At 39.7% G+C, this 18,941-nt stretch overlaps 1 protein-coding gene and 1 pseudogene across 2 annotated transcripts in view; both read left to right on the forward strand.

The window, feature by feature from the left end:
• The window catches only part of TDRD7 (tudor domain containing 7), a 99,860-nt gene that overhangs the window by 24,469 nt on the left and 56,450 nt on the right, over positions 1–18,941 (forward strand). For both annotated transcript variants that reach the window (XM_018052198.1, XM_018052199.1), the window contains exons 2-4: positions 2,393–2,605; positions 5,359–5,500; positions 6,420–6,633. In XM_018052198.1, the coding sequence (XP_017907687.1) occupies positions 2,399–2,605; positions 5,359–5,500; positions 6,420–6,633 (563 nt within the window). In that variant the 5' untranslated portion in view covers positions 2,393–2,398. The remainder of the gene's footprint in view (positions 1–2,392; positions 2,606–5,358; positions 5,501–6,419; positions 6,634–18,941) is intronic.
• Positions 10,701–11,320, forward strand: LOC102168347 (annotated as a pseudogene).

The following is an 18,941-nucleotide window of genomic DNA, read 5'->3' on the forward strand; positions in this document are numbered from 1 at the left end:
AGGTCTCTTCAATGTCTTAATTCCCACCCTGACACAAGGGGGTGAAGGTGGTCCACTTATTTAGGCTCACTTGTTCAGTTGTGTTGTGGGGAGGGAGGAACATTGCAAACAAGATATCAGTGGCATGTGTGGGGAGTGCTTGCAGTATGGACCACACCGCCCCAGCTCAGGGTGGCGTGTGCTTTCTGAGTCTACACTCCTCAGGCTCCAGGTTGCTCTGCAGGGGTGCTGTCCAAAGTGGGCCCTGCATTTCGTGCACTTCCCAGGTGTAAGCTGCTCAGGTTCAGGTTCTCGGGTACTCTGCAAGGGCACAGACTTGGTTGGGCGTGCGTTTTGTGCCCTTTCCAGGTCCGAGCAGCTCAGGTGTCCAGGTGCTTGGCGAGTGCACTGTCCCAGGTGGGCCATGTGTCTTAATCACCACCCTGGTCCTGGCTGCTTGGTTTCCCGGGTGTGCCGTGTCTCCTCTGGGGAGCTAATCTCAGAGCGACCCTCCTGGCAGATGTCAACCATCTAGGGTCCCAGGAAGATGTGGTTAGCAACTGGGAGCCTGCTCACAGTTTGTTGGAGGATGCTGGTCTCTGGGGCTGAGATTGTCCCCTTCCAGCTCTGGCTGTCACACACCTGCCTCTCTGCTTCTGGTTGTGGGGAGGAGCCTGTACGCAGCCGGCTAGCTCTCCTTTGGTGTTGGCTCAATCCTTTGTTCTGTGAGCGGGCCAAGTTGCGGGTTAGGTTAGAGCCTTTCGTGGGAAAGTTCTCTCTTTTTTTCTCTCTCTCTGGCTATCCCACAGTTTGGGTTGCTATCTCAGGTTAGCTCCCTCAGATGGTCCTCAGGGCATTCAGGCCCTGTCCTTACCCTAAGCATGCAGCCAGTGCCTCCCTGTCCAGCACAGACATGGGCATCTGGGCTACTTCTCCACTGGGAGTTGTGGTTAGGCGTGTATTCTGTGGGGTTTTTTTTTTTCCCCTCCCAGTTATGTTGCCCTCTGAGATTCCAAAACTCCCCACAGACCCGCTGGTGCTGTATGGAAACTTCTCCTTGTTTATGACTCTCTCCCCAGGACAGGTCTCGGTCCCTGAATCTTTTGTCTCTCTTTTTATCTTTTATATTTTGTCCTACCTCCTTTCAAAGAGAATGGGCTGCCTTTCTAGGGGCCTGGTGTCCTCCACCAGCATCCAGAAGTTGTTTTGTGGAAGTTGCTCAGCATTCAAGTGATCTTTTGATGAATTTGTGGGTGAGAAAGTGGTCTCCCCATCCTGTTCCTCTGCCATCTTAGGACTGCCACCTCTCAAGGCCTTTTATGGAACTTCCTTCTCTGCCCATCTCTTAAGTGGCAGCCTTCCACAGGAGTCTAACCTTAACCTTATTTTTGACCCCTTGAACACCAAATACCACATATATGCTGAAGACCAACAAATCTATAAGCAGCTCAGACTTGTAACCTGAGTTCCTAATAAATATAACTACGTGGCTGCCCTAAAGGCATCCAACTTCCATATGTCCAAAATTATTTCACTCCCTTCCTCTCCTGCAAACTCGTCTCTTCCCATTACTATCCACCATGCTTCTAAGCTAGAAATTTGGAGGTGTCCCTTGTAATTCAAACAGTTAATCAATTCCTGTTAATCCTACTTCCTGATTAGCTCTGATACTGATTTTTTGTATCAGCATTCCAAGGCCCTATTTTCAGATTTCCATATCTTCAATTCTTACAACTCATTTATCTTTTTCCTTCTAGTTTATTTTCCTTGATACTAAAGAGTGATCTTAAAATGCAGAGTTGATCATTTTATTCTGCTATTTAAAATCCCTCCAAGGGTCTCACGTTAATTTTGGCAAAAATGCAAACATACTAGCATAATATAGTAAGTAGTCTCTTCTGGGTCTGCCTCTTCTCACTTCTTGCATTTCCATCTTTCAGTCCTTAGCTTAGAGTCTTTAGTCATTCATGTCCCACCGCTCAACTGCCTAGAGTTCTCAGAACCAACCATGTGCTTCTCTCTCACCTGTGTGCCTTTTGAATTTTCTCTTCCCTCTACTTGGGGCTGATACCTTTCCCCATCCCTGACCCCAGCCTCCACACATCCTTTTCTTCCTTGCCTGACTGATTGCACCTTGTCCTTTAGAACTCCATCAGACCTCCTCTCATCTGGGAAACATTCCCTGATATCTTCCTTTCCCCAGGCTAGTCTTTATGCCTTTCTGACTTCCCTTGTTTTCTTCATAGTATTCCATGCTTTTCTCTGCCATAACAGTTATTTCCCTGTATTGTAATAGCACATAAAGTATTCAGCAGCAGTTTATGAAATATACAAACAAGTGAAAACTCTGAAAATATATTTGAATTCACAGCCTAATGCATCATTATAGTAACCTTTTACCATGTTCTCGTAGGTGAAGATGCTGGAAGCAGATCTGGTTTCAAAAATGCTACGGGCTGTTCTGCAGTCTCATAAGAATGGAATAGCATTACCCCGGCTCCAAGGAGAGTACAGATCCCTAACTGGAGACTGGATCCCTTTCAAGCAATTGGGCTATCCTACGCTAGAAGCCTATCTGAGAAGTGTGCCAGCAGTTGTCAGGATAGAGACTAGTAGGTCTGGAGAGGTAAGAAGGTAACTGTGTTTCAAAAGAGGCAAGCCAGTTCTTAATTGCCTGTCTGGTACTTCCAGCCTCATAATTAGGATGGAAGTCAAAGTGAAAAGCACTAGCCAAGATTAGTGAAGAAGTGAAATGAAGTGAAAGACTCATGTCCAACTCTTTGTGACCCCATGGACTATACAGTCCATAGAATTCTCCAGGCCAGAATACTGGAGTGAGTAGCCTGTCCCTTCTCCAGCAGATCTTCCCAACCCAGGAACTGAACCGGGATCTCCTGCATTGCAGGCAAATTCTTTACCAACTGAGCTATCAGGGAAGCCAAAGTTAGTAGTGATAGAGAATTGCATCCAAAGCACAGCCTAGATTCTCATGTCTTTTGTTTTACCCTCAAATTCTTTGTTATAAAAATAGGATTTTAACCATATTAAGTTAAAAAATTTCAAGTTTACTCAGTCTCAGTGTCCACACAAAATAACTGTATTAGAGACCTTAACTGCCTAAATATCATACCACTCATTATAGGCCTGCCACAGCTGTTTGGCCTAGGTCACTAGTGACCTCCTGATTACTGAAGCCAATAGATACTTTAAAATTCTGATAATCTGACCTGACCCCTATCTGTTCCTACTGTCTTGATCCTAGTCAAGCCTCTACTTGATCATTCAGCACTTTTGGTTATTACAGGGCCTTCCCTACTGTTCTCCCTGTCTTTAGGCCCTTCTGTCCCTAGCCTGTTCTCACCTTTCCTTTAGTAATAGTGATTATCCTACAATTTTAAATCTTCTAGTTCCTCTGGAATCATGTTTTATATGTAATATGGGCAATTGAGTGGTAGCAAGTAAATTTTTTTATTACATATCCCCTATGACTCAGTAGTTTTGCTTCTTGTTGTCTGTCCAATATACAGTATGAAAGATTGGACAAACTACCACCCAAGACAGAAAGGTGTCTACCCCGCCCAAATCAGTATATTTTGGAGGTATGTTTCATATGTAAATATGTAGCGCAGGTCTGAGGTATTTCTCACAAAAAATTAGAATAGTTGTTCCTCTGGTGTGGGGGTGAGTCAGAGAGGCATTGGGTAGAGGAGAAAAGGGGCCCAGGGTTAGGAGAGTGGCCTTTCTTGGTGGCTCAGACAGTAAACAATTCACCTGCAATGCAGGAGACCTGGATTTGATCCCTGGGTTGGGAAGATCCCCTGGAGGAAGGCATGGCAACCCACTCTAGTATTGTTGCCTGGAGAATCCCATGGACAGAGGCGCTTGGGAGGCTACAGTCCATGGGGTCACAAAGAGTTGAACATGACTGAAGCAACCAAACACAGCACAGCACACAGCAAAGGTTTGCCTAATCTGTAATACAGTTTATATAAGGAGAAAGTATAAATTAATCAAATATTATATTAATAGTAAAACTTTCTTCAATGTCCCTGGTTCTCCCAGAAAGATTTAAGCCCCACTTTCTGTCTGCTTGGCCTCTTATAATACATTCAGTATAACACTTGACATAACGTTTTCTGTTTAGTCTCTTTGCCTCTCTTTTCTTCATCAGTTTCTTATGGATAAGGGATTGGTTTTTCTTTTGTTTTTTTTGCCCCTGACTTTTGATGCTTAATAAATATGTGTTGAATGTATAAATGATCAAATGTCTGAATGAATTAGTAATTTAGTAGTGCTTCATATAGTTACTGTGCTATAAATTACTCAACTCTTCTTCTTTTTGGGACATTTTTGATGTTTCCAGGTTTTGACTATTAAAATAACCCCTAATGTACATATTTGGGTATGTAATTTTTCTTCTTTTGAATTGTATTCTTATATTTTCAGGAATAGAAATACTGGACCAAAGATTATGAGCATGTTTTGGCTGTGGTGTAAAACCTCATTGCTTTCCTGTCTTGATTTCAATTTAAAATTAAAATTAAAGCCCCACTAGATGGGGCTCTAGAGATTGTCTAACCTCAGCAGTCTACATTCTGTTTTCAAATCCTTTTTTAAATATCCTGTATATCCTATCTTTTTTTTTTAATATAAAAAGCTGAGCTACTGTATTTTAAGTAGATGCCAGAGGCTCCAGGGCCTTTGCTTGCCCTGTCTTGCCCTCACACCCATGAGGCACCTCCATGGAATCCTATGACTCCACTGAATAGTTTGAAAACCTCAGATCTAAGCTATTCCCTGTTTTGTAGCTGATAGTACTGGGGTTTTTGAAGTAAACTGATTTGCCCCAAGTTACTCAGGTAATCCATTTCATTGGCAAGACTAGAATTTAGTGGTCTCTTGGAGATAGTACAAATAGCAGTTACAAGTATGTACTTTGGATTCAGAGAGATAGCCTCACTGCATGGCTTGAGAAGTTTGCTTAACTTTCCTGATCCTCTGTTTTCCCATGTATAAAATGGAAATAAAATAAATCTCACAGAGTATATGAGATAATGTATACAAATCACAGGTTTCTTTGGGTTCATTTGTTAAGCCTATATACCTAGCACATTTTAGATGCTTAATAAAAACATGTTTAAGAAATAAGTGAACTTTTCAGTTTAAGGAAAAATGATTATTCAGTGTGCTGGACTATGCTTGGTTTTTCTTGCAGAAAATATAATTTAGCTCTAACATTATGAAAGAAAGAGACATGACTATTTGCATACAGCTTGATTTGGGACATGTAAACTCGCAAAGATACACTTTGAGAAGTCAGCCTCTGGTTACCAGTGAATCTGAGAAATGTTTCTCCTTTCCCTTACGTCTCATAATCAGATAACTTGCTATGCCATGGCCTGCACAGAAACTGCAAGAATTGCTCAGCTTGTGGCTCGACAGAGGAGTTCTAAAAGGAAAACTGGTCGGCAAGTTAATTGTCAGATGAGAGTAAAGAAAACCATGCCATTTTTTCTAGAAGGTAAGATCTTTTCACATGCTAAAATTGTAAAGCCTGTTTATGAATACATTGTCATATGAAAATATTGCTTGTATTTATGATAAACACGTATGTTTGTTAACATTCATTTGTCAAGGGAGAAATCCTGAAGCTAGTACTTCCGTTTGAATTTAAGTGAACATAAGCATGACTTATTAAGTGAAGTAACTCAGCATAACTTACAATGGCAAAGTGTGGTTTTGCTCGTTATTTGAGGGGAAAGCCTCATATAGAATGTTGGATGAACCAACTGAGTTCATGTCTTATTTAGGAAATCATATCTTTTACTATAAATCCTCTATTTTTAGAAAAACATGGATTATATAGTCATAAAGATATAGGCAACTCAGCCTGTATTTACTGATCATTTTTCTCAAGGAACTTATAAAATAATCATTTCTAAAATTAAATTCTCAAGACATAGTTTAATGATAGTATAAAAGAGTAGATGCCGAATACCACAATGAGAGTTCTAGGCAAGAGAGCAATCCCTGTGAGAATGGCAGTGGAGAGCTTCATGGCAAGGAGGAGACTTGAAACCAGACCCCTCACGGTTGGAAGAATCCAAATTGGTGGAGAAGCAATGGGAGGACTAAGATACTGCTGAGTGTGCTGCATTTGCAAGAATGTGAGGTGACTGCCACCAAGTTAGTTGGTGAGTGGAGGGAAAGTAACAGGCTTGCCTAGCAGATGAAGCCGCATTTTGAAGAAGCTCATCTGCTAAGTACACACCAATCTGCTCTTCCCCTGCTGACCGACCCTCTAATGGCCACCTCCTCATATTCTTACAAACTGTTCTGAGCACAGAGACCAACAGAAAACATCTGGGCAAGGGAGTGACATTATGAAACCAGGGTTTTGGAAAGCTAATTGATTCCATTATGTATGCCTGACTTCATAGGAAAACCAAAAGCAACCCTCAGACAACCAGGATTTTCTTCAGATTTTTCTGTCAGCAAAAAACCTAATTCAACACTATTAAGAAACAAAGGAAACCCTCTTGGAGTTAAATCTGATGCTGAAATGCTGCCTTACACATTACAAACAACTATTGGAAATGAAGTATTCAAAGATGTTCCAGTGCAGAGTCATGTGACCATGTCTGCCAACAACAGGTATTTGGGCTTTTTCTGGCTGAAAGGAGAAGTGTGGTGAACCTAAGATAATAAGTCTTAAACATGTGTGTTCAGGTGAAGAAGGAAATACTTTGTTTTGTGTAATGTACACGTATGAGTAGAGAAATGCATCATTACTAGTTACCCTACTTTTCCTGGCTGCCTAAACATCATTTTCTGAATATCTCCATTTTGTATTTGTTGTGCATTGTTAGTAGCCTCTGCTTGTGACGTTCATTTTAGAAGATCTCACAAATTGTTCTACTTCAGCATAATTTAGTTTGGCTGAAGATCTTTCTTCCAATTAATTTTGTAAGTTTTAAATAAAATCTCATTGATTTGTATGCTCTACTGTGTTCCAGTAATCATATCCATAATACAGTAACATTACACATCCATGCATCAGAATACTGAACTGGAAGTAATACCTCATCCTTAAAGTTTTTGTTTGGATGCTGCCATTCATTGGCCAGGTGAAATAACTGAAATTATTTCATCTACTGGGGCTGTGGTATCCTCATTTGCCCAATAAAAATGTTAACTCAGTGATCTCAAAGTTCCTTTCTGGCTCTGAATTTTATGGTTTCATGAGATAATTCAGGTGAGCAAACTACAATATATGGACCAAATCTGGCCCACTGACTGTTTTTATAAATAAAGTTTTATTGGAACACAGCTACATTCCTTTGTTTATATATTCTCTGTGGTTGCTTTTACACAACTGCAGAGTTCAGTAGTTGTGCATAGACAGTATGGCCTGCAAAGCCTAAAATATATACTGTTAGACCCGTCACATCAAAAGCTTGCCATTTCCTGGTGTAGATGAGTCAGTGTCACATTCTTCCATCGTATTTGTACCCATACAAAACAAATTTTTTTGTATCATTTTCCTTTAAATCAGTGCTCAAAGATTCCATTTTGTATAAAAGATAGTTCCCCTCCCCCTAAGTGCTCCCCCCACACTAGAATATTTGGAAAGAAAGAATATTTTTAAGTAGGCAAAAGGGTACTAGTATTTATATTTTAGTATTTTTTAATAAAGCAACCTTTAAATATTTTTCATAATGGTATATATTTAATGGTGCTTATGATTAGTTATAAATTTTTTATGAAGTCTAGGGAATATATAATTAAAATTTGAATCTTAACCCAAAGCACAGTTGGTGACTTTGGTGACTAAGGTACCATTGTCTCTGCTGGTTCTAGGCCTAAATTTCAAGATTTTGAATTGAATTTATAAGATGACAGCAAAACCAGGCATCCTGGATTGTGGGCCTAGAGGAGCACTCTCCACCCCATGGTCTGGTATCCTGCTTCTCATCTAGTGGCACTGTATGGCCTAGATAAGAGCCTTCCATTCCTGCAGGTAGCACCAGCAGTGATTGAGTAGAGGACCTTGCCATACCAAAAAGCCCTTAGAGAGGGCCCAAGGTAATGCTGTCTGACCTGCTGCATATCATTTTCCCACCCTCCCACCTAGCAGCACTAGGCCTAGGGAAGTGTATTCTGCTTTCATGGGCAGCACCTACAGAAAGCAAACAAAAACTCCAGCAGTAAACAGGAGCTCCATCAGCAATAGGTGAGTGTACCAGACCAGAATAGTGCCATAAGGGCTCTGAAAACTAAATTACTGGAACCGCAGCCTACAAAAGTGGGCCAGGAGGTGTATGATAAACCTAAACAGAATTCAGTTCAGTTCAGTTGCTCAGTCATGTCCGACTCTTTGCGACCCCGTGAACTGCAGCACGCCAGGCCTCCCTGTCTATCACTACCTCTCGGGGTTCACTCAAACTCATGTCCATTGAATCAGTGATGCCATCCAGCCATCTCATCCTCTGTTGTCCCCTTCTCCTCCAGCCCCCAACCCCTCCCAGCATCAGAGTCTTTTCCAATGAGTCAACTCTTTGCATGAGGTGGCCAAAGTACTGGAGTTTCAGCTTTAGCATCATTCCTTCCAAAGAACACCCAGTGCTGATCTCCTTTAGAATGGACTGGTTGGATCTCCTTGCAGTCCAAGGGACTCTCAAGACTCTTTTCCAACACCGCAGTTCAAAAGCGTCAATTCTTCGGCGCTCAGCCTTCTTCACAGTCCAACTCTCACATCCATACATGACCACTGGAAAAACCATAGCCTTGACTAGACAGACCTTTCTTGGCAAAGTAATATCTCTGCTTTTGAATATGCTGTCTAGGTTGGTCATAACTTTCCTTCCAAGGAGTAAACGTCTTTTAATTTCATGGTTGCAGTCACCATCTGCAGTGGTTTTGGAGCCCAAAAAAATAAAGTCTGACACTGTTTCCACTGTTTCCCCATCTATTTCCCATGAAGTGATGGGACCAGATGCCATGATATTCGTTTTCTGAATGTTGAGCTTTAAGCCAACTTTTTCACTCTCCACTTTGACTTTCATCAAGAGGCTTTTCAGTTCCTCTTCACTTTCTGCCATAAGGGTGGTGGTATCTGCATATTTGAGGTTATTGATATTTCTCCTGGCAGTCTTGATTCCAGCTTGTGCTTCTTCCAACCCAGCATATCTCATGATGTACTCTACATATAAGTTAAATAAGCTGGGTGAAAATATCCAGCCTTGACGTACTCCTTTTCCTATTTGGAACCAGTCTGTTGTTCCATGTCCAGTTCGAACTGTTGCTTCCTGACCTGCATACAGATTTCTCAAGAGGCAGGTCAGGTAGGCTGGTATTCCCATACCTTTCAGAATTTTCCACAGTTTTATTATGATCCACACAGTCAAAGGCTTTGGCATAGTCAATAAAACAGATGTTTTTCTGGAACTCTCTTGCTTTTTCGATGATCCAGCAGATGTTTCCAATTTGATGTCTGGTTCCTCTGCCTTTTCTAAAACCAGCTTGAACATCAGGAAGTTCACAGTTCACGTACTGCTGAAGCCTGGCTTGGAGAATTTGAGCATTACTTTACTGGCGTGTAAGATGAGTGCAATTGTGTGGTAGTTTGAGCATTCTTTGGCTTTGCCTTTCTTTGGGATTGGAATGAAAACTGACCTTTACCAGTCCTGTGGCCACTGTTGAGTTTTCCAAATACGCTGGCACATTGAGTGCAGCACTTTCACAGCATCATCTTTCAGGAATTGAAATAGCTCAACTGGAATTCCATCACCTCCACTAGCTTTGCTCGTAGTGATGCTTTCAAAGGCCCACTTGACTTCACATTCCAGGATGTCTGGCTCTAGGTGAGTGATCACACCATCCTGATTATCTGGGTCGTGAAGGTCTTTTTTGTACAGTTCTGTGTATTTTTGCCACCTCTTCTTAATATCTTCTGCCCCTGTTAGGTCCATACCATTTCTGTCCTTTATCATGCCCATCTTTCCATGAAACGTTCGCTTGGTATCTCGGATTTTCTTGAAGAGATCTCTAGTCTTTCCCATTCTGTTGTTTTCCTCTATTTCTTTGCATTGATCGCTGAGGAAGGCTTTCTTATCTCTCCTTGCTATTCTTTGGAACTCTGTATTGAGATGCTTACATCTTTCCTTTTTTCCTTTGCTTAGGAAATCCCAGGTAGGATGAATTCAAAAAATCCCACACCAATAGTGAAACTTATGAAAACTAAAGACAAAGAAAAAAATCTTATAACTAGCCAGAGAGAAATGATACATCACTCATAGGTGAATACCAGTTTTAATGACAGTGGTTCATCATTCACAGTTATGGAGAAATCATGAAGGAAAGAAACGGCACATTTTTAGTGGTGAAGGAAAAAACTTGTCAATCAAAATTATATATTCTCCAGAAATGAAAAGGAAATGAAGAAGATATTCTCAGATGAAAGAAAACTAGGAGAATTTGTTATTAGCTGACTTCCTCCTAAAGAGGGTCTAAAGGAAGTTGTCTCAACAGAATAGAAATAATCTAAAATGGTTTGGAACTTCAGAAAGTACAGGCATAAGCCCTAACATAACAGTAATTACTTTAAATATAAAAATACATGAAAAGATGTTCAGCTTCATTTGCTATTAAGGAAGTGTAAATTAAAGCTACATTGAGATTCAGCTGGCCAGCTGGGGTCATGAGCTTTCCATCCTAGAACCATGACCCAGTTTGTCCATAATCTCACAGAGAAGGTCCCAGCACTGCTGTTGCTTACTCAAAGCCTTGATTGGCCACATTTTGGCACTGTGCCAACATTGATCAGGTTCCTCCAACTCTGCTGAATTCCTTATAGCTATTCAGAGCTGGGGAAAAAATATCAATAGTGCTCAAACAAGTAGCTTCAAACCGCTCCCAGTTAAGGAAACTCTACTGAATGGTGTGGTGACCACTGAGATGTGAATGTGGTTTTATGTTGGTGAGATTGTAGGCAACTGTGACATCATTGGCTATGATGTTTGAAGACCAATCTTTAATATATGATTATATTTGCTTTATTATTTGAGTGTTCTTGGATTATGTGTGAACAGGCTGTTAATTTCAGATGACATAAGAGAGTAATAAGATAATGTGTCAAAAAAAAACCTATATTGAGACACACCTATCAGAATGGCTGAAATAAAAAATAGTGATACAGTAATAATACGGGACCTTAATACCCACTGACATCAATGGACAGGTCATCCAGACAAAATCAGTAAGGTAACAGAGGTCTTAACATAGCAGACCAAATGAACCTTGTTGTTCAGTTGCTAAATTGTGTCCACCTTTGTGCAATCCCATGGACTGTAGCATGCCAGGCTTCTGTCTCCTCCACTGTCTCCCTGAGTTTGCTCAGATTCATGTCTATTGAGTTAGTGATGCTATCTAACCATCTCATCCTCTGCTGCCCTTTTCTCCTTTTGCCTTCAGTCTTTTCCAGCATCGGGGTCTTTTCCAGTGAGTCAGCTGTTCACATCAGGTGGCCAAAGTATTGGATCTTCAACTTCAACAACAGGCCTGCCAATGAATATTCAGGGTTGATTTTCTTTAGGATAAAGATTTGGTTTGATCTCCTTGCCCTCCAAGGGACTCTCAAGAGTTTTCTCCTGCAGCACAATTTGAAACCATCGATTCTTCAGTGCTTAGCCTTCTTTATGGTCCAATCTCACATACCTAACAACTGGAAAAACCATAGCTTTGACTATGTGGACCTTTGTTGGCAAAGTGACGTCTCTCCTTTTTAATATGCCATCTAGGTTTGTCATAGTTTTCCTTCCGAAGGGCAAACATCTTTTCATTTAATAGATATGTATAGGACATTAAATCCAAAAGCAGCAGAATATACATTCTTTTCAAGTGCACATAGGACATTCTCCAGGATAGATCATATACTTGGTCACAAAACAAACTTCAACAAATATAAGAGGAAGAAATTATATCAAGCATTTTTTCTGAGCACAGTGGTGTGAAACTAGAAATCAACTACAGAAGGAAAAATGGGAAAAGAACAAACATGTGGCAAGTAAACAGCATGCTACTAAAAAAAAAAAATGGTCAATAGCAAAATCAGAGGAAATCAGAAAATATCTCGAGACAAATGAAAATGGAAATATAACTTTCCAAAGTGGGGATGCATCAAAAACTGTTCTGAGAGGGAAGTTTATAGTGATAGAGACTTGATGTCTATATCGATATATCACCAACTCAATGGACATGAGTTTGAGTAAACTCTGGGAGTTGGCGATGGACAGGGAAGCCTGGCATGCTGCAGTTCACGGGTTCACAAAGAGTTGGACCTGACTGAGTGACTGAACTGAGCTAAGACTTCTCACAAGAAACAATCAAAGAAAACCTTAAAAACCTAACCTATTGCCTAAAAGAATTAGAAAAAGAAGAGCAAACAAAGTCCAAAGTCAGCAGAAAAATGAAATAATAAAGATCAGAGAAGAAATAAAATACAGATCATAAAAACAATAGAAAAAAATCAATGAGACCAAGAGCTGGTCTCTTAAAAAGATTTTAAAATTGATAAACTTTTAGCCAGGCTCACCAAGAAGAAAAGAGGACCCAAGTAAGTATTGAAGAGGAGAAATAACAACTGATACTGCAGAGACAGAAAGTAATCATAGAGAATATTATGAACAGTTATGTGCCCATGACTTGGACAATCTAGAAGAGATGGACTTTCCTCATAGCTCAGTAGTAAAGAATCTGCCTGCAATGCAGGAGACCTGGGTTCAATTCCTGGGTTAGGAAGATCCCTGGAGAAGGAAATGGCAACCCACTCTGGTATTCTTGCCTGGAGAATCCCATGGACAGAGGAGCCTGGCAGGCTACAGTCCATGGGGTCGCAAAAGTTGGATGCCACTTAGCAACTAAACCAGAAGAGATGGACAAATTTCTAGAAACATACAAACAGCCAAGACTGAAACAAACAAACAGAAAAGACAGTTTGAAGAGGCTGGTTGCTAGCAGTGAAATTGAATTTGTAATAGAAAAGCTGGAAGTAAAGTCCAGGACCAGATGGCTTTACAGGGGAGTCCTACCAAACATATGAATAAGAACTAATATCTGTTCTTCTCAAGCTATTCCAAAAAATTGACATTCCCACATTCATTCCATGGGCTACCATTATCTCAATACCCAAACCAGACAGAGATGCCAGAAAGAAAGAAAATCACAGACCAATATCTTTGATGAATATAAATGTAAAAATCTACAACAAAATGTTAGCGAACCAAATCTGACTATATATAAAAAGGGTCTTATACCATGATCAAGTTGGATTTATTCCAGAGTCATAGAGATGGTTCAGCATTTGCAGATCAATCAATGTGATACACCACATTAACAAATGGAAGGCTCAGAATCACATGATCATCACAATAGACACAGAAAAACATTTGATAAAATTCCATATCTACTCAGGATTAAAAGTTGTCATCAAAGTGGGTGTAGAGGGAACTTATCTCAGCATAATAAAGACTGTTTATGACAAATCCACAGCCAAAATCATACTCAGTGGTATGATTACCCTTCCCAGTAAATTCAAGAACAAGAGAAGAATGCCCGCTCTTTCCACTTCTGTTTAACATAATATTGGAAGTCCTAGCCACCGCAGAAAAGAAAAAGAAGTAGAAGGTATCCAAATTGGAAGGGAAGAAGTAAAACTGTCACTTCTTGCAGATAACATAATACTTTATAGAAAAAACCCTAAAGTCTCCACCCCAAAACTATTAGAAATAATAAATGAAAATTCAGCAAGGTTGCAGGGTACAAAATTAATAGACAGAAATCTGTTGTATTTCTATATGCTAATAATGGAATTTCAGAGAATAAGAAAGCAATAGCATTTATAATGACATTAAAAAATAAAATAGGAATAAACCTAGCTAAGGAGGTGAAATACATATACTCTGAAAACTGTACAACATTGATGATGAAAGTCAAAGATGATACAACAATGGACAAAGTGCTCTTAGATTTGAAGAATTAATATTGTTAAACTAGCTGTACTGCCCAAAGCAATCTACAGATTTAAAGCAATCCTTATCAAAATACCCAGAACATTTTTCACAGAACTAGAACAAATAATCTTAAAATTCATATTGAACCATAAAAGACTTTGAATTGCAGAAGCAATCTTGAGAAAAAAAAGAACAAAGCTGGAGTATAACCCTCCTAGACTTCAGACAGTACTGCAAAGCTACAGTAATGAAAGCAGCATGCTACTGACAGAAAAACAGACACAGATCAATGTTACAGAACAAAGAGGCCAGAAATAAACCCAGACACCTATGATCAATTAACCTATGACAAAGGAGGCAACTATATACAATGGAGAAAAGACTGTCTCTTTAATAAGTTGTTGCTGGGAAAACTGGATGACTACATGTAAAATAAGATATTAGAGCATTCTCTCACACTGTATACAAAAGTAAACTAAAAAATGGTTTAAAGACCTAAATGTAAGACCTGAAACTATAAAAGTCCTAGAAAAACATTGTATAGCACAGGGAATTATCTTATTAGCCATTATCTTGTAATAACTTACAATGGAGTATTATCTGCAAAAATATCAAATGACCATTCTGTATACCTGAAAGTAATACAGTTACAAATCAAATATACTTCAATTCAAAAATATAACACTGAATCTGGCAAGCATACAGAGAAAATGGATCACTCATAGCATTGTTTGGGGGAATATTAAATTGTACAGACAGACATGTTAGAGGATAGTTGAGGATAAGTTAGAAGTTAGATAGAGGATAAGTTGGAAGATAGTTTCCTTAAAAAAAAAAAAAAGAAAGCTAAACAGAAATTCCACTCCTAGACATTTATCCCAGAGATATGAAAACCGGTTTATACAAAAACCGGTACACAGGTGTCCATAGTAACTTTATTCACAATAGACCCAAACTAGAAACAACCCAGGTGTCCTTGAGAAGTTGAAAGATTCAACAAACTGAATACATCCGCACTACAGAATATACCTCTCAACATTATAAAGGGATGAACTATGGACATATGCAACATCAGTGGATCTCAAGGGAATTGTGCTGAGTTGAAAGCAATCTCAAAAAGTTACATACTGTATGACTCTATATAACATCCTTGAAATGACAAAGTTTTAGAGATAAAGAACAGAGAAGTGATTGCCAAGATCAAGGGTTGGAGAAAGGGGAAGGATGTGGCAATGCAAGAGGGAAGGTATTTTGAAAAGGTATTTTGCAAGTATTAAGCTAAAGTAAATGAATGTATGTTTCTCAGATCTTGTAGGTCTTAAAAGTCATATATTAAATAATTATAGGAAACATTTTCTAAAATACATTTGTTTTGTTGTGACTACAGAAATATTAATGTGTATTGTATGGAAATTTTGCAAAGTATAAGCAAGTAAAAGAGAAAAAAATCACCTCTAATCTAAACATAAATGTAAACATTAAAAAATATCTTTCTATATTATTTATATAAGTTTTAAAAATACAAATTGGGTCAAGATGTATATTACTGTTTTTTAACCTGTTTTAAAAGACAGTATATTAACATTTTCTGTTCTTAAATACAGATCTACAGTATCATTTTTAGTGTCAGGCTAGTCCATAGTCTAGTCCTTTATTGTTAAATATAAATGATTTTCAGTATTGCAAGCAATTCTACAATGAACATATATGTAGAATAGTCCATGCCTGTATTTACAACTAGTTATTTAGAATAAATTAGTAGAAATAGACTCTCTGGGTAAGAGAGTATACACACTAATGCTGTATTAATTTGTACTCTAAACAATAATACCAGATAGAGTTTTCCAGAAACAGATGGGAATGATAGTTTACTTGTGCACTTGCCAACACTGGGCATCAGTTTTTTATTTGGTGTTCTAAAAGGTGAAAAAAAAATGTACCTATGTTTTAATTTCTATGGTTTTGATTTTGATTCTTAAGGAAGTTATGTTTTTATATGTTTATTAGCCCATTTAGGGATCTCTTATAACTTACATGTTTCGTCATTTGTTGTTTTTTCTTTCTAATTTGTAAAAGTGATTTATAAGTTACGATGTTGACCTTCTCCTCCTGTAATATGTTGGCAATGTTTCCTCAGTTTATTTCTTTAATTTTATCTGTTTCTTTATTAAGGCTGTGCTGGGTCTGCATTGCTGTGCAGGCTTCTTTCTAGTTTTACGAGTGGAACTGCTCTCGTTTCAGTGCACAGGTTTCTCATTGCAGTGGCTTCTCTTGCTGAGGAACACAGGCTCTAGGGCACTCAAGCCTCAGTAGTTGTGGCGTGTGAGTTCAGTAATTACGGCCTATAGGCTCAGTGGTTGCAGCTCCCAGGCTCTAGAACACAGGCTCAGTAGTTATGGCACATAAACTTATTTGCTCCACAGCGTGTGGGATCTTCCCGGATCAGGGATTGAACCTGTGTCTTCTGCACTGGCAGGCGAACTCTTTACTACTGAGAGCCATCAGGAAAGCCCCTCCCTTGTTTATTTAATTATATATTTTGGGTATATAAAAACTTTAAATTTTTCTAGTTACATCTATTAATCTCTTCCTTAATGACTTTTGCCTTTAGGTGTTATGCTTAGAAAAGCATTTCTACCCCCAATTTATGTAGTATGTCTTCTGTTTACTTTTAGAATTTTCATGGTTTTATTTTTTGCATTTAAACCTTTAATTCACCTAGAATTTATTTTGTTGTATAGTGTGAGAGATGACTCAGTGGGTCAAGAATCCACCTGTAATGCAGGAGACGCTGGTTCGATCCCTGGGTTGAGATGATCCCCTGGAAGAGGAAATGGCCACTTATTCCAGTATTCTTGCCTGGAAAATCCCATGGGCAGAGGAGCCTAGGGGGCTACAGTCATGGGGTTACAAAGAACTAGACACAACTGAGCCTGTACATTGAAATTGTGTGAGAGTAGGAATCTTTCCTGTTATGATGTCCTAATGTCAATTATGACATAATACTTTCTTTTCCTGATGGTTTGAAATTCTGTCTGTACCAATACTAGATTGTACAATTTCTGGGCTTTCCATTCAGAATCATTGACTATACCTATCTCTTCTTTCACAGTGCCAAACTACTCAGGTTATTATAAATTTATAATAAGTGTTCATCACCTTTACTTTTTACCTGCTCCTCTCTGTACCTCCTAATTTGGCTTGTTGCTTTTGTCATGTGCTTTTATTACACCTGCTGCCCCTATTACAGCACTTAGTAGACTTTGTTCTTACATATATATTCAGTCAGTGCATCTATTATGTAACAGATGACCACAAATTTAGCAGTTTACAGCACATGCTTATTATCCCATAGCTTCTGTGGACTAGGAATCAACTACTCAGCTAGGTTTCCTGTTCAGAGTTTCTCGCGCAACTGCAATCACACTGTCGGGTCAGCTGAGACGAATCCCGTTCCAGGCTCACTTACATGGTTGTTGGTACAGTCTATTCCTTTTGAGTTTTGCCTTAGTTTCATCTGGCTGGCCAAAGACCAACTTCAATTTCGTGCTTTGTAGGCCTCCCTAATGTGGCCATTCGCCTCATCAGAGCCAGCAAATAGAGATTATGCTAGCAAAGTGGAAATTAGAATCTTCGTAATCTAATTATGTATAATCCCCTCAACCTTAAAGTATCCTATTGATTAGAAGCAAGTTACTCAAAAGGAGGGCAGTACACAAGGCTGTGGTACCACAGGCAGGAAGCATTGGGAGGCCATTTACTAGCTGCTTGCCATAGTCAGTTTTCTCAACTATATGTGTAGTCCATGAGACTAATGTTATCTTTCTCTTGTGCATCGTTGATCATTACGCTCTGACACAGTGCCTGGCACGTAATACTAGGTCCTTAAATATTAGTGGGATAATAGTGTGTCTTTGATAAATGGCGTATGTTTAAATGTGGCTTTTTTGGAGAGCTGCTGCTGCTGCTGCTAAGTCACATCAGTCGTGTCCGACTCTGTGCGACCCCATAGATGGAAGCCCACCAGGCTCCTCTGTCCCTGGGATTCTCCAGGCAAGAACACTGGAGTGGGTTGCCATTTCCTTCTTCAGTGCATGAAAGTGAAGTTGCTCAGTCATGTCTGACTCTTAGCGACCCCATGGACTGCAGCCTGCCAGGCTCTTCCACCCACAGGATTTTCCAGGCAGGAGTACTGGAGTGGGGTGCCATTGCCTTCTCCGTTTTAGGGAGGGGACAGCCTAAATATTTGTCTTTTAAGAAACAAAGTAATAAGTCTTTTATACTTACTGTTATAAAACTGGTTGGACCTCTGTTATCTTATTGTGTTTGTTTTTCATGTGCCCCTGTGGTTTTCCTTGACTATTTTTCTTTTGCTGTGTTAACTGTTTTCTTTCCTGTGCATTAGACCCACCAAGGCTTGAACCAAAGCAGCCCCTACCATATCCTTGCTGTGCTTTCTTTCATTCTTCGCTCATAACCCCCTGTTTCCTGCTCAAGTCCTCACAGCTGACTCAAAGCAGGCAAAGATTCCAGTTTACATTTCTTAGGGTTCTGAATCAAGGGAAAGGATTGCTGTCTCCCTGCCAGTTCTGCATAAGTTGCCATTTCCTTCTCCAGTGCATGAAAGTGAAAAGTGAAAGTGAAGGCGCTCAGTCGTGTCCGACTCTTAGCGACCCCATGGACTGCAGCCCACCAGGCTCCTCTGTCCATGGGATTTTCCAGGCAAGAGTACTGGAGTGGGGTGCCATTGCCTTCTCCGTATTTTGTCCTACCTGCTTTAAAGAGATTGGGCTGCCTTTTGGGGTGCCTGGTGTCCTCTGCCAGCATTCAGAAGTTGTTTTGTGGAAGTTGCTCAACATTCAGATGATCTTTTGATGAATTTGTGGGGGAGAAAGTGGTCTCCCCGTTCTGTTCCTCCACCATCTTGGGACCGCCTCCGATGTGCTTCATTTC

This window comes from Capra hircus, chromosome 8, assembly GCF_001704415.2.
Source record: "Capra hircus breed San Clemente chromosome 8, ASM170441v1, whole genome shotgun sequence".
Classification (NCBI taxonomy): Eukaryota; Metazoa; Chordata; class Mammalia; order Artiodactyla; family Bovidae; genus Capra; species Capra hircus.